The 13,361-nt window shown below is 33.2% G+C and overlaps 2 protein-coding genes across 2 annotated transcripts; both read left to right on the top strand.

The window, feature by feature from the left end:
* The first annotated feature begins 4,472 nt into the window (after positions 1–4,472).
* LOC107003460 (uncharacterized membrane protein At1g16860) lies at positions 4,473–10,272 on the top strand. Its single transcript, XM_015201790.2, has 4 exons — positions 4,473–5,313; positions 8,321–8,476; positions 9,408–9,616; positions 9,713–10,272. Exons 1-4 carry the CDS (start codon positions 4,570–4,572, stop codon positions 9,903–9,905), a joined length of 1,302 nt encoding a protein of 433 aa, XP_015057276.1. The 5' UTR covers positions 4,473–4,569; the 3' UTR covers positions 9,906–10,272.
* A 776-nt stretch (positions 10,273–11,048) lies between these two features.
* LOC107003588 (glucan endo-1,3-beta-glucosidase 8-like) lies at positions 11,049–13,281 on the top strand. Its single transcript, XM_015201918.2, has 2 exons — positions 11,049–11,465; positions 12,147–13,281. Exons 1-2 carry the CDS (start codon positions 11,113–11,115, stop codon positions 13,279–13,281), a joined length of 1,488 nt encoding a protein of 495 aa, XP_015057404.2. The 5' UTR covers positions 11,049–11,112.
* The last annotated feature ends 80 nt before the right edge of the window (positions 13,282–13,361 follow it).

Genomic DNA, 13,361 nt, shown 5'->3' with positions numbered 1-13,361 from the left:
CATTGAACCAATGGAAAACATGAATTGTGAGAGGGGAGAGTTTCAAAAAGGCAAATCCTCGCTATTCGGCTAGCCACGGATCTCTAAAGGCATGGAACCATTAGCTTTCCCGTGCATCAAAGAGTGTTCCTCAACCCTAGAGTGTGCCATCTAAATTTTGAATTAGAAAATAGCATTTCTAAGACATAGTATATATCATCTTACCAAATGCATAAAACACGATGATAACAAAGTTGTCTTCAATTTTAGAAAAGCGTATACTAAACATCAAATTAAAATTGATTCGTTTTTTTAAAACTCAATTAGTGGGGTCTACATACAACAATACACATTTGAAATTTCGCGTCCATTCATAACATTCTATCAACAAACTTTTTCCTTAATAATCGGGTTAAAATCAACCCAAACTTGAGTGAGTTGGGCGGGTTATGATTTCACACACTAATTTTACTATTCTCTCTAGTTAATACTAAAGCAAAAAAACAATCAATTCAATACTAAGAATGACAATATTAAATATTTATTTTTTAGTTTTACATTGATTTGGACAATTAAAATACATGGTCTAGTTTAATTTTCCTTAAATGTTTAGTAATGTAACTAATACTTATTAAAATTATGTTAGCATGATTTAACACTTTTAAATTATGATTATTTTCATTATGACTTTACAATATTTATTTTATATGATGATTTCATTATTATTTTTTATTGAATATTTTTTGTGTCATCATACTCATCCCTTTGGTTGGACTAAAGAAATATTTGGAGTACAAGTTAATAATATGTTTGTATGCAAGCTTTACCGAGAAAAATCCAAAAATCTATAAAAATTCGAAGTTTATTAGTTTGATTTTGACTTATATATTTAAAAATTTGATACAATGGTTTGGTTTGATATTTGAAAACTCCGAACCAACCCGAGGTTGATAAATCCGAAAAAATCCAAACTTTATTGGTTTGATTTGGTTTATAAATTTAAAAACTTTACACGAATGGTTTGATTTGATATTTGAAAAACTCGAACCAACCATGTCATGTACATCCCTACGTGGGACAAAAGGATATACCTTGTTTATATTTCTATCTATTTGATAAATTTAGTAATAATGATCATAACGACCCTATTGGTCGAATGGAGCCCATGCCATTCAAGTGTAGATGGTCCATGAAGAATTTGATTGGGCTTGAAATTGAATCTAGGCCCATATCGTAAAGGCTCTTGATATTTTACGGGCTTGAAGGAGGCCCAATGAAATCTCAATAGGGCAAAGTGCACAATTAGTCGATTTTGAGATCCTTATTAAGCCATATATGAGTTTAATAATCTTATACTAAACTAAGCTCAACTAAAAATTAAAAATAATTACAGTTTACGATCATGACACGTTCTATATTTTTATTATCTAATGTGTTTTATTTAATTGAATTAATGTGATTTTCTATTTATGCTGATTATTTTATTGTGGAAAAAGGTCTGATATACCCCTCAATTTTGCTGTTTAGAGCTGATATACCCCTCGTTATGAAAGTGACTCATATATGCCATTACCGTTATACAAACGGCTCATATGTACTCATGCCATTACAAAATGAGCTCACACATACCTTTCATTTAATGGGAGTTGAAAAATTAGTTCTAAATTGATATTTTCTACTTTTAATTTTTTAAAAATTATTTAGATGTATATATGATTCTTCTAATCAAAGTTCAAGGTATATTTAAATTTTTTTCATACATAAATTAGTTTTTTACATCTTTTTTATAATTATTTGAGTTTCTTATTCTTATTTTATTTTTTTCTTTCATTCCTTTGTTTGAAGAAAAAAAATTAAACTATTTTTTTGTGTACATTGTAATTTGATTTTTGTATTCGAGGAAAAAAGTTTTGTCACCTACAATAATTTTACAAGAACATTAGTGAAACGAACATAAATAAATTTGATTATCAAAATAATAATTCTAAAATATTTACTGAAACAAAAAAGTCAAAAAAAATATATTTGACGAGGATGAAATTTACTCATATATGGGATTATATGTTTTAGAAAAAAATAATAAAAATTTAGATTAAATTATTTTTTCCATTTCCGTTAGAGGAAAAGGATATATGTGAACCATTTATTTATAAGTAGGGATATATATGAACCACTTTTATAACAAACGGTATATCAACTCTAAATGATAAAGTTGAGGGGTATATCAAACACTTTTCCCTTTTATTTTTTTTATAAAAGCATAATAAATTTAAAAAATAAACACTAACAATTATTAATATCAATTGATATCAATTATTGTATTCTTTTATGAATTCCAAACATAAGGTACAAATAATATATCTTATTCCTAATTCAACTTACATAAATATACCGTAAAGAAAAAATATTTACACATTTCTAATAATAATATTTTTTTATTTAATTACTTGTAATATATTTATAATACACTTTTAATTCATATTACAGTTTACAAGGATCAATTTATTATTTATATATAATACAAGTTTTATTGATGGATAATATATTTATTACCTATTTTGATTATTTATAATAAAATGTGTCAACTTCTTACCAAACAAGCATAATATATTTTTGAAAACAATTATAATACATCAATATGACATAATTAATTCACTTTTAATACATATAGCAGATTTAATATAATATTACTATAAATGATAATTAATAAAAAATATCACTAAAATCAGTAATTATTTATTAAAAGACACTTATCCAAGTAATTTTTCGTTTTAATTATGGTTTCCCCACAAGTTGGTCGTGTCCTTGACATCATTATTTGAAGCATATAATTAGCTCATGTTATTTAATAGAATAAATAGAGTCATGATAATAAGAGTTTTAAGTTTTTAAAAATGGAACTATGATTCACAAGTTTATTAGATCAGAGAAATCGATATAATTTTATTTGTAACAATTATAAAACAATATTATTAATCTTAGGTTGTAGATTAAATTGCAATTAATTTTGACCAGGAAACGTTTTACCTTTTAAATAGGAATTAAACAAACTAATTTGACCATTTCACAATCATATTTATCTAACTAAATGACATGTTAAATCGAGATAAGATTCGAGATTTTAGTTTAATAAGTTTGACTTTATATTTTTTTAATACTAAGTTAAATATATCACGATTCACATAATTATTTTTTTAGATTCAATGAATTTGATTCAGAAACTTATTACGCTTGAGAATTAAAAGATTTTTTTTATATATATTAATTAGTTAACTTAAGCAAACAAAAGATTATCCTTCACTTGTTGGACATAAGATTTGAAAGTGATTGAAATTTGAAATAACTTATTAAATTGAAAGTTTGAAGATAAAGTAGTATAATTATGCTTCTTTATGTGCTAACTAGCTTTAGGAATGTATGAAATTTAAATTGTTATTTTGCTGATTTTCTTTTTATCTTTTAATCTATTCTTTATTTTAATCGTAAAATAAATAAATTAACCTTAATTATAATAACAATAATATTTTGATAAGTGATACTAACTGTTTTCGATAGATCATTGGCTTAAACAAAATTAATCTTATATCATAACCCAAAAAAAGCAATTAGTACATTACTTCATTATTCAATTCAAAGTTTGACATATTGGGAGACTTTAATTTCAAACTAAGATATCATTAGTCCAATTGCTTTTATTATAATCTAATTTTAAATGATCACATTTTATTTAATAACCTATTAAGACAAAATTAATATTTTTTAGGTTTTCCAAAAAGTCTATTCATTTAATAATAACAAAAAGAAAAAAAGGCTTACAAGGCAATTGCTTATTTGCTACCGACACAAAAAAATAAAATAGAGAAAACAATTATAAAGACATGAAAAGTAATAAATAATTTTTTTAATAATATAAATATTGAATCAAATAATACCAACCTAAAAAATAACTTTAAAATAAATAAAATAATATTTAAAAAAAAAAATATGTTTAGCAACCTCCTAGATTGGAAAAAGACAACACGTGTTGTAGTACAATTTATAGACAGGGACACACATGTCAATATCATTAATCACATGTCTATATTTGTATTTTTAATTCCTTGTTTTATTGGTTAGTAGTATTTAATTAGAATTAATTAGTACAATTAAAAGCATGCATGAGGTGAATATACTACTATATTTAGTTTAATTATGCTTTAATCATTTCTAATCATATGTACTACTATTATAATTAAATTGCATTCGTTGTGATGAGTGAAGTTGATTACCTTTTTACTTGTTAAATATCTTTTTTTTTTGTTTTAATTATTTGATATTTGAAGTTTATTGATTAGATCAATTTGAATATATAAAGCTCTCTGAGTAACTTTTATTTGTAAAACACTTAATTTTTGACTATAATGCCCTTTTTTGTTTTTTCCCACCCCTACCCCCTATCTCCCTACCCCACCCCCACACTCTCCACTCTCAATTTCATCATCTCCTTTAACTTTTTTTCTTCACTCTCAAAAGCTTAAACACTCACTTTCTGCAAAAGCTTAGCTTTTGGATTTCTCATTCTCTACATTGGGACTTGGGAGAACAAAAAAAATGAGTTCTCGAATCGGGTCACACCAGCTGAAAAACGGGTTATTCGTTTCGGGCCGACCCGAACAGCAAAAGGAACGACCCACAGCGACATCTCGTGCTGTTCCGTACACCGGCGGCGACGTCAAGAAGTCCGGCGAGCTTGGGAAAATGTACGGTATCGACATGTCAAGTGGGGACCACCATACGGGCCCGCCAACTCTGAAAAAGCCATCTTCGAGGGCTTCATCATCTTCACAGCATAACAGTGGATCCTTAATATCCGGGCCGAATTCGGGTCAAATGGGTGGTCACAAATCATCCAATTCCGGCCCGATTCCCAAGAAGCCCTCTTCCGGTTCGGGTCCAATTCAGCCAACGGGTCTCATTTACTCCGGCCCGTTGAGTTCCAGCGCTGGTCGGAGGTCCGGTCAGCTTGAACCGACAATTTCGTTCAAAAAAATGGTCTATGGCTCCTCTGTTACTAGCTTGAGTGGTGATATAAAGATGGGTTTCAACGTCTCAAGAGTAGCAATGTGGGTGTTATTCGTGGTGATATTGATGGCTTTAATGGCGGGTGCTTTCGTGATGGCAACTGTGAAAAAATTCGTGATTTTGGTAGCTGTTGGTGCAGCTGTAGCTCCAATTTTGATGATCTTGCTGTGGAATTACGCGTATAAAGAGCGAGGCTTGGTGGAGTTTCTTAGAAGATATCCTGATGCTGAGCTTAGAGGTGCTGTTAATGGACAGTTTGTGAAGGTTACTGGGGTAATTTCAATCATATCATTTTATTTCTGATTTGCATATGATAATTGCTAAATTTGGTTTGGTGATGTTGAAATGTGTAAACATGTTTTATTAAATATAGTAATGATTTTGTCATTAGGTGGTAGTTCTGGTTGATTAGTAGGATATATGTTTTGGATAATAGTTTAAGATTGTCATTTACCATATTGTCCTTGGAGGTGATGATGATCATGTGTTGTCATTGCTAAGCTTTGATTTGAGTAGGAGAAGATTTTTTTTTTTATGACAAGGGAAACCCGCAGCCGCAACCCTTTGGGTGCGCACAGGGTAAAAACCCCCGCTCCTATGCGATAGCTCGCAACCCACATAGGAGAGGTAACCCGCACCAGGCTCGACCTAGATGACAAACACCTTAAGTCACCTAAATCATGCTCAGGGAAGTGTTAAAACACAATTTTAACAGTTTCTTAAGATCTTTAATTACAATATTGTCCTTGTGAGGGATCTTTGCTAAGCTTAGATTTGAGTTGGAGAATAATTTTCTTGATATTGCCTGAAGTCACCTAAATTATGCTCAAGGAAGGTTAAAGCGCATGACTTTATCTGGCATTTTAAGATTGTCATTTACCATATTGTCCTTGGAGGTGATGATGATCATGTGTTGTCCTTGCTAAGCTTTGATTTGAGTAGGGGAAGATTTTTTTTTTTTTGATGACAAGGGAAACCTGCAGCAGCATTCGTTTAGGTGCGCACAGCGTAAAACCCCCGCTCCTATGCAATAGCTCGCAACCACATAGGAGAGGTAACCTGCGCTAGGCAAGCCTGGTGTGATGAGCTCGACCCAGAAGGCAAACCCCTTAAGTCACCTAAATCATGCTCAAGGAAGTGTTAAAACACATAGTTTTATCGGTTTCTTAAGATTTTTAATTACAATATTGTCCTTGTGGGGGATCTTTGCTAAGCTTAGATTTGAGTTGGAGAAATTTTTTCTTGATTTTGCCTGAAGTCACCTAAATAATGCTCAAGGAAGGTTAAAGCACATAGCTTTATCTTGGCGTTTCAAGATTGTCAATAACCATATTGTCCTAGGAGGTAACGATGACCATGTGTTGTGGAATCACTTTGATTGTTTTAGAAAGTGGGTAGATAGGAGTTAGGACAGCATGATGTGGTAGAAAGGGGGAATAAATCGCTAAGTGTACTTATCCACGAATTAGAAGGTGAGAAGAGGGATGGAAAGGAAAGAAGATAGTTAAGGAAAAAATGTTATGATAAGTGGATATGTACTGGCTTGCTGATATATATACTTCCTATGCAGTTTTAATAGACTTTAGTTATCTTTAAAGACGATACTTGGAGATATATGACGAACAGAATAAGAGGGTTAGAACTACCTTTCTGATATCTTGTATTCTTTTGTTACTTATTCAACAGGGAAATACTTCTTATCTTCTTATAAGTTTATTTGTGCCGCCCTTTCTTTTTTTCTGGTTCTCATGGCCGTCCTTTAATTGTATGCAGCGTTCAGATTCTAATTATCTCTTTGTTTCCTTTATCCAAAATGTATTTGTTGTTTTTCTCTAGTCCTTCATTGGGATTCCTATCCTACCTAAAACAGGGAGAACTTATACTTCTTTCTTGCTTGCTTTTAACCCTTCTAACCCCTTTAGCCAGATGCCCTCTTTAACCAACATCAAGTTCTGCTTTCGCAATAACATGATAAAATGAATAAGTATATCTTATTATTGTATTTCTTTAACCCCCTCATGAGTGGTTTTCTGAAATACACATTTGCCAAATATGATCCAGCCTTTCCACAAAAAGGAAAAAAAATAAGTAACCAATCCAAAACAGCCCAAAAATTGGAGAACTATTTTTCTTTATACGAACGAAGTAAAAAAAGGTGTCAAAGTTAGATTTTAATTTGGTAATCCAATTATTGTATAACATGTGCGTATATTATGGTGTTTGAGTGAAATCTAGATAAATATGTGTCCCCAAACTTTTCCCATTTCTACGCTATTAAATTATTGCTACATTGAGTGAATCCGTTTTCTTGGACTTCATCTTTGAGTTGCTATGGGAACCATACCCCTCATGAATCGCAAACAATGTTGGAAATGGAAGCTTCATTACTAGTGTTATTTAAGGACTTGCTGTATTCAGCTGGACACACTAAGTACTCTCCCTGTACTTCTTATTGCTCCGAGCCTCCAAATATGACTCTCTGTCCTTGCTAATTTGCTCAAAATTTCAGTTTGGATTGTCATACATAATTCACTTCTCTAATAGACACCGCAGATATTGAACCTAGGGAATCAGAAACCTACGATTGTGATCTTCTAATATCCATGTTTCTACTCCAGAAGATGCAAATGAATCTTATGTTCAAGTCATGTTTAATCTTCTTAATCATTACGTATAAAATAATCACGTTTTGATGTTTGGAGTGTGATAGAGTTGACTACACCTGCTAGAATTCTATCCTTTGGAATTTAGATGGAAATTTATTAATTCTTCTGAACTTTTATCGCTGAGAACTTTTAGACCATGTCAAGCCTTTGTGTCTTGTAAAGGTGGAAAAGATCGGACTGTAGTTTGTTACTTTAACATACTTTGTAATGTTCCTTTTAAAGTGTCAATTTAGTTTTTGCATGAATGCACATAGAAACTATATATCTTGTTTTGCTTATGGTGTAGGATGTAACACGTAAACAAAAGCTGTTCTAGAAACATTAGAATCCTTACAAGATTAGACGGGGAACACTTTTGTTGTTTGTTCTTTTGCTTCTTCATGCAGCCGTAATAGTACATCCTTTGGTGCTATTCTAATGTATATAATCACTTTAGCTTCTCATTTTGTTTTTTAAAAAATGAATGCACAGATAAAGTTTACCATACCTTATCAAAAGTTTACCATGATACTACCAATGAATTACTTGTAACACATAAAGATCTTGCATTCCAAAATATGCACACTTTCAAGGATGTTATTTAGGGAGTTATACAAGTTCTATTCTTTTTGTAGGTTGTCACCTGCGGCAGTATCCCTCTTGAAACTTCTTTTCAGCGGGTACCAAGATGTGTTTATGCTTCTACAGAATTGCACGAATACAAAGCTTGCGTTGGAAATTGTGCAAATCCTAGACAGCGTAGCTTTTCATGGGGACGCAGGCATACGGAGGTTGGTTTGTATATCAACTATTTGAGTGTTTCTTGATTTGATCCCAGTACTCAAGTGTCAATTGGTATCAGCTGTCTCTGAATGTTATTTTAAGTACAATAGTTATTATTATATAACAGTGGCATAGATATAGTTATGTTGATACTTCTACTATTTCATCCTCGTTAGAAGTTGAATACAAATGCTTTGGGGAGGTCATCCGGTACCTATGCTGGTGGGAGGTAGCAGGTACCTGATGGAATAGTCAAAGTTACATAAGCTGTGGTGTCATTAAAACATTACATGGGAACTTGAATAAAGTTATACCCCCTCTGATTCAACTTGTTTGTCTGATTTTGACAAAGTAAAAAAAACTTTTGAATCTTGTGTTCTTAAACTAAAGATACATAGAATGTACCAAAATGCCCTTTAAAATGTTGTGATCTTAAACATGCCACGTGGGAAGTTAGAATTAAAGAGTTGGAAAAAAGGAAATGGGGATTTTTATTAAAATGGACGAAAAATGAAAGTAAGACAAACAAATTGAAACGGAACGAGTATGCAGTTCAAGCTGAAGTTTTGGAATTCAGTTCACATAAGGCGATGGGCTATCTATCTTCAAGCCTGAGCAAACAAACTTCACTGCAAGTTCATAGAGTCAAAAAGATTTGTAACCAACATCATTTACCAACTTCGAGGGTTACGTTTTTTGAAATGTCTAGACTTCTAGTGGTCAGATTTTGCTAAAACCAATAGTCCTGTTACTCTTTCTGAAACTTTCTGATATACAAAAATTTTGGACTGTCAACTCCTAAGAGGTCAATAACTAGTGGTGACAATTGATACTTTGCCTCTTCCCCTCATCCCAGGATTATGTGCTGGTCATGATTCCAAATGTTATGTCTAATGTCTATTGTCTAATGAGAAACTGACATATGTTTCTTGGTAACAGAACTATGTCGGTGATTTCTATATATCAGACTTCCAGACTGGATTAAGAGCGCTGGTTAAGGCAGGCTATGGAGCAAAGGTGGCACCATTTGTAAAACCAAAAACAGTTGTTGATGTAACGAGCGACAGTGAGTTGTCTCCCAATTTCCTAAGATGGCTTGCTGATCGAAACCTCTCAAGCGATGACCGTGTAATGCGACTGAAAGAAGGGTAAGTTGAGTTTATTCAGCGAAACTCATGTATTTATTCCAACTTATGAAAGCTTCCCCAGACTAAGGTTCTTGCTGATTGCTTAAAAAATTACAGTTACATCAAAGAAGGGAGCACCATAAGTGTCATGGGCGTTGTAATGCGCCAAGAGAACGTGCTAATGATTGTTCCACCACCTGAGCCTATTTCAATAGGCTGTCAATGGCTCCGTTGTCTTCTTCCAACCTACGTAGAAGGTCTCATCTTGACCTGTGACGATATTCAGGACGGTGATGTTATTCCTGTATAGTATATACTACTAATTTTGATTATTCCCACGAGTTTATGCCATAAGAGTACACAACCGATGGCAGCACTAGGCTAGCGAAGGTGTGCCTTTTTTTCGTTCCTATGCAAATATTCAACTGTATGTAAGATTGCATAGCAGAACAGAAACAGGCAAAACTGTTTTTTTTTTCTTGATGTCTGAAGTTGGTTATTCCTATGTATTTAATGGTGATTTTAGCAGAGTTCCTAAAGGGGAGAGGAGATAAAAGTATCTTCCTCCTTTGAGCAACTAAGCTTCTTGTGTATGATGCTAGATTTCATATTTAGTTTGTTTTTAGCTGCATTATGTTTGACCTAAATGTCATGTTTATATATGTATATATTTGTTCATAGCTTGCTTTATCTTTTTTTTTCGCGCGTATAACCATTTGGTATTTGAAATTCACTGGTTCTGAAATTTGCACGTTTAAGGCTCGTTAAAGGAGGAAGCGCTCTTTATTATTGGCAATTTATTGGATTGCATTACCAAATTTGTCTCATGTAATGATGAAAAGTGCAGTTTTGGGTAACAATAGATTTGTTGTAATCACGTTATTACCTTATCTTTTTTCCGTTGCTTGTACTTTTTGTATGACAAGAGAACCCACAACGGCTATAAACCATATATGAGAGGTAAATCGTATTAGACAATCATCCCTCTACGTCGAGCACAATCTAAAAGGCATGCATGCAGTTTCGAACCTTAGACCGCCCATATTGCCCCTACAATTGTATTTATTATTTAATAATTCTATTTTATTCTACATACTTAACTTTTTTTCTAATAGTACCTCTACGGTACGCCTTACGTTTTCTCTGTAATATTATAAGCTTATTCTTCATAATATTAGTGTAATAACAATGAAACGACGGAAAACAATATAATCATTCAAAATTTCAAATATTCAATTCATCAATATAATACGATACGATATGATACATTATGAAATGAAACGTATCCACGAGAATAAAAGAATACTAACAAACTTTCTATATAGTTCTGACAATTCTTAGAAGCCGCGCGAAATCGCTGTTGTACGGAATAACAGAATCAAGATTCCCTTCACTCCCCTGTGAACTTTTCACCATTTTTTCATATTTTCTTCAAACTAAAAAGAAAAAAAATCATTTTTTTCCATATAATATTTCAAGATTCATTAAAGGGGTTGTAGATAATAGATAAATTTGTAATGGGTAATCGAAATATCGATGATTTCTTGATTCTATATATTTTTGGAATTGCATTTATGGGTATGTTTTTAAGGTGTTTTGGGAGTGTTGGAGTGAACTGGGGTACAATGGCAACTCACCAATTACCCCCAAATAGTGTTGTGAAGATGTTGATAGAAAATGGATTTGATAAAGTGAAACTATTTGAAGCAGATGAAGTGATTTTGAATGCTTTAATTGGTACTGAAATTGAAGTAATGCTTGCAATTCCTAATTTTATGTTAGAGGATTTGAGTTCTAATCCTATAATTGCTGATTCTTGGGTTGAAGCTAATGTCTCTGCTTATGCTTATCCTCATGGAGTCAAAATCAGGTTCATTTTTAAATCAGTTCTTAGTATTCCTTTGCTTTACTTGCATCGAGAGTCTATCGAAAACAGGAAAATGTGTACTTGTGTACATACAACGTTCCCCAAATCCCACTTGTGGATTATACTGGATATGTTGTTGAAGTAGTAGTAGTTCTCCTAGTTGTTGAGTTGAGCTTAAGGGTGTGTTTGCTTGTTTCTTGAAAAATAAGTAGTTTTCTTACTACTTATTTTCTTGTGTTTGTCAAGTATGCAGAAAATATTGTTCGAAAAGCATTTGTATATAATATAAGCGAACTGTATAGGGTTGGGAGATGGGGATGAAAGCTATGGGGGTGAAATGTTTTGGAGGGTGCGGAGGAGACAATCAGTGTAAAATGCTTCTTATGAAATCCGAATTCCTTATTTCCACTGAACTTGTTTTCTTCGAGAAAATTTTTCCCTTTTTTTTAAAATGAAACACACCCTAAATGCAAAAACATAATTTTACTCAGGATTCATATAGCCGATCCCAACTTATTTGAGCCTGAGTCGTAATTGTAGGCCATGAGAAGATTAGGAGAGGGAAGGATAACATCAAACATGGACTTAAGAGGAATTGAATCCATGAAACTTAAAGTAATTTCATTTGCTTTATAAGTTAGGTTTTGTTTGAGTTTCTAAATAGCATTTTTCAAATGAATGTAGGTATGTAGCAGTGGGAAATGAGCCATTTCTCCGAACGTACAATGGGACGTACCTGCAGTACATATTACCAGCACTGAAAAATGTTCAAGAAGCCATCAACAAAGCTGGATTAGGGGCAAAGGTGAAAGCAACTATCCCTTTCAATGCAGACATTTACTTCTCCCCTGAGTCAAATCAGGTACCCTCAGCTGGTGATTTCAGGCCAGAAGTGCGCGATTTAACTCTCCAGATTGTTCAATATCTGTATTCGAATGATGCCCCTTTCGTTGTCAACATCTATCCTTTCCTCAGTCTATATGGGAACATCTACTTTCCATTAGACTTTGCTTTCTTTGATGGCTCAAACAAGCCTGTCAGAGATGGAGATAATGTGTACACGAACGTGTTTGATGCCAATTTCGATACACTTGTATGGTCGTTAAAGAAAGCTGGTTTCACTGACATGAAAATCGTAGTAGGAGAAGTAGGTTGGCCAACAGATGGAGACAAGAATGCTAATATCGAAAACGCAATGAGGTTTAACCAAGGATTGATCAAACATTGTTTGAGTGAACAAGGAACTCCTGCAAGAAAGGGCAAGAAGATAGAGGTTTATTTGTTCAGCCTTATTGATGAGAATGATAAAAGCATTGCTCCAGGTAACTTTGAGAGGCATTGGGGAATGTTTGAATTCGACGGGAAGCCTAAATACGAGCTAGATTTATCCGGGAGGATGCAGAAGGACAAAGGTCTGGTTGCAGTAGAAGGTGTAAACTATATGCACAAAAGGTGGTGTATACTTAAACCAGAAAACGCGGTAACAGATGCAGATAATGCAGAAGACTTACCAAAAAACATCGATTACGCGTGCAGTCTTTCAGATTGCACGGCTTTGGGATATGGCTCGTCCTGTAACCATCTTAGCACGGAAGGGAATGCGTCCTACGCTTTTAACATGTACTATCAGCTCAAGAATCAGAACAGTTGGGACTGTGATTTTGATGGCCTAGCTGTGGTGACTGATGAGGATCCATCGGACGATAAATGCCGATTTCCGCTGATGATTGCTGTTGGTCACTCCCTGGAGATGCTGTTGCCCAAGAAGCTGTTGTATGTCTTACTTGTTGCTATTCTCCTCTTGATGGATGATCAGTGAATCTTGTTCCTTGTTTTTTCTCCTAGAGACAAGTCACTTTGAGAAAATACATCAGTAAAATTCAGTATGTTAAAAGTAAG

The sequence above is a fragment of the Solanum pennellii genome, chromosome 11, assembly GCF_001406875.1.
Source record: "Solanum pennellii chromosome 11, SPENNV200".
Lineage (NCBI taxonomy): Eukaryota > Viridiplantae > Streptophyta > Magnoliopsida > Solanales > Solanaceae > Solanum > Solanum pennellii.
Note: the sequence above shows the minus strand (reverse complement) of the source record. Positions and strands in the feature narration are given on the sequence as shown.

What these genes read in the sequence shown, in the direction of transcription:
- LOC107003588 (XM_015201918.2), top strand. Translation starts at nt 11,113, where the DNA reads ATGGGTAATCGAAATATCGATGATTTCTTGATTCTATATATTTTTGGA. An exon ending in CCTCATGGAGTCAAAATCAG is followed by an intron (nt 11,466 to 12,146) that starts GTTCATTTTTAA and finishes AAATGAATGTAG; the next exon opens with GTATGTAGCAGTGGGAAATG.
- LOC107003460 (XM_015201790.2), top strand. Translation starts at nt 4,570, where the DNA reads ATGAGTTCTCGAATCGGGTCACACCAGCTGAAAAACGGGTTATTCGTT. An exon ending in GGGGACGCAGGCATACGGAG is followed by an intron (nt 8,477 to 9,407) that starts GTTGGTTTGTAT and finishes TCTTGGTAACAG; the next exon opens with AACTATGTCGGTGATTTCTA. An exon ending in GTAATGCGACTGAAAGAAGG is followed by an intron (nt 9,617 to 9,712) that starts GTAAGTTGAGTT and finishes AAAAAATTACAG; the next exon opens with TTACATCAAAGAAGGGAGCA.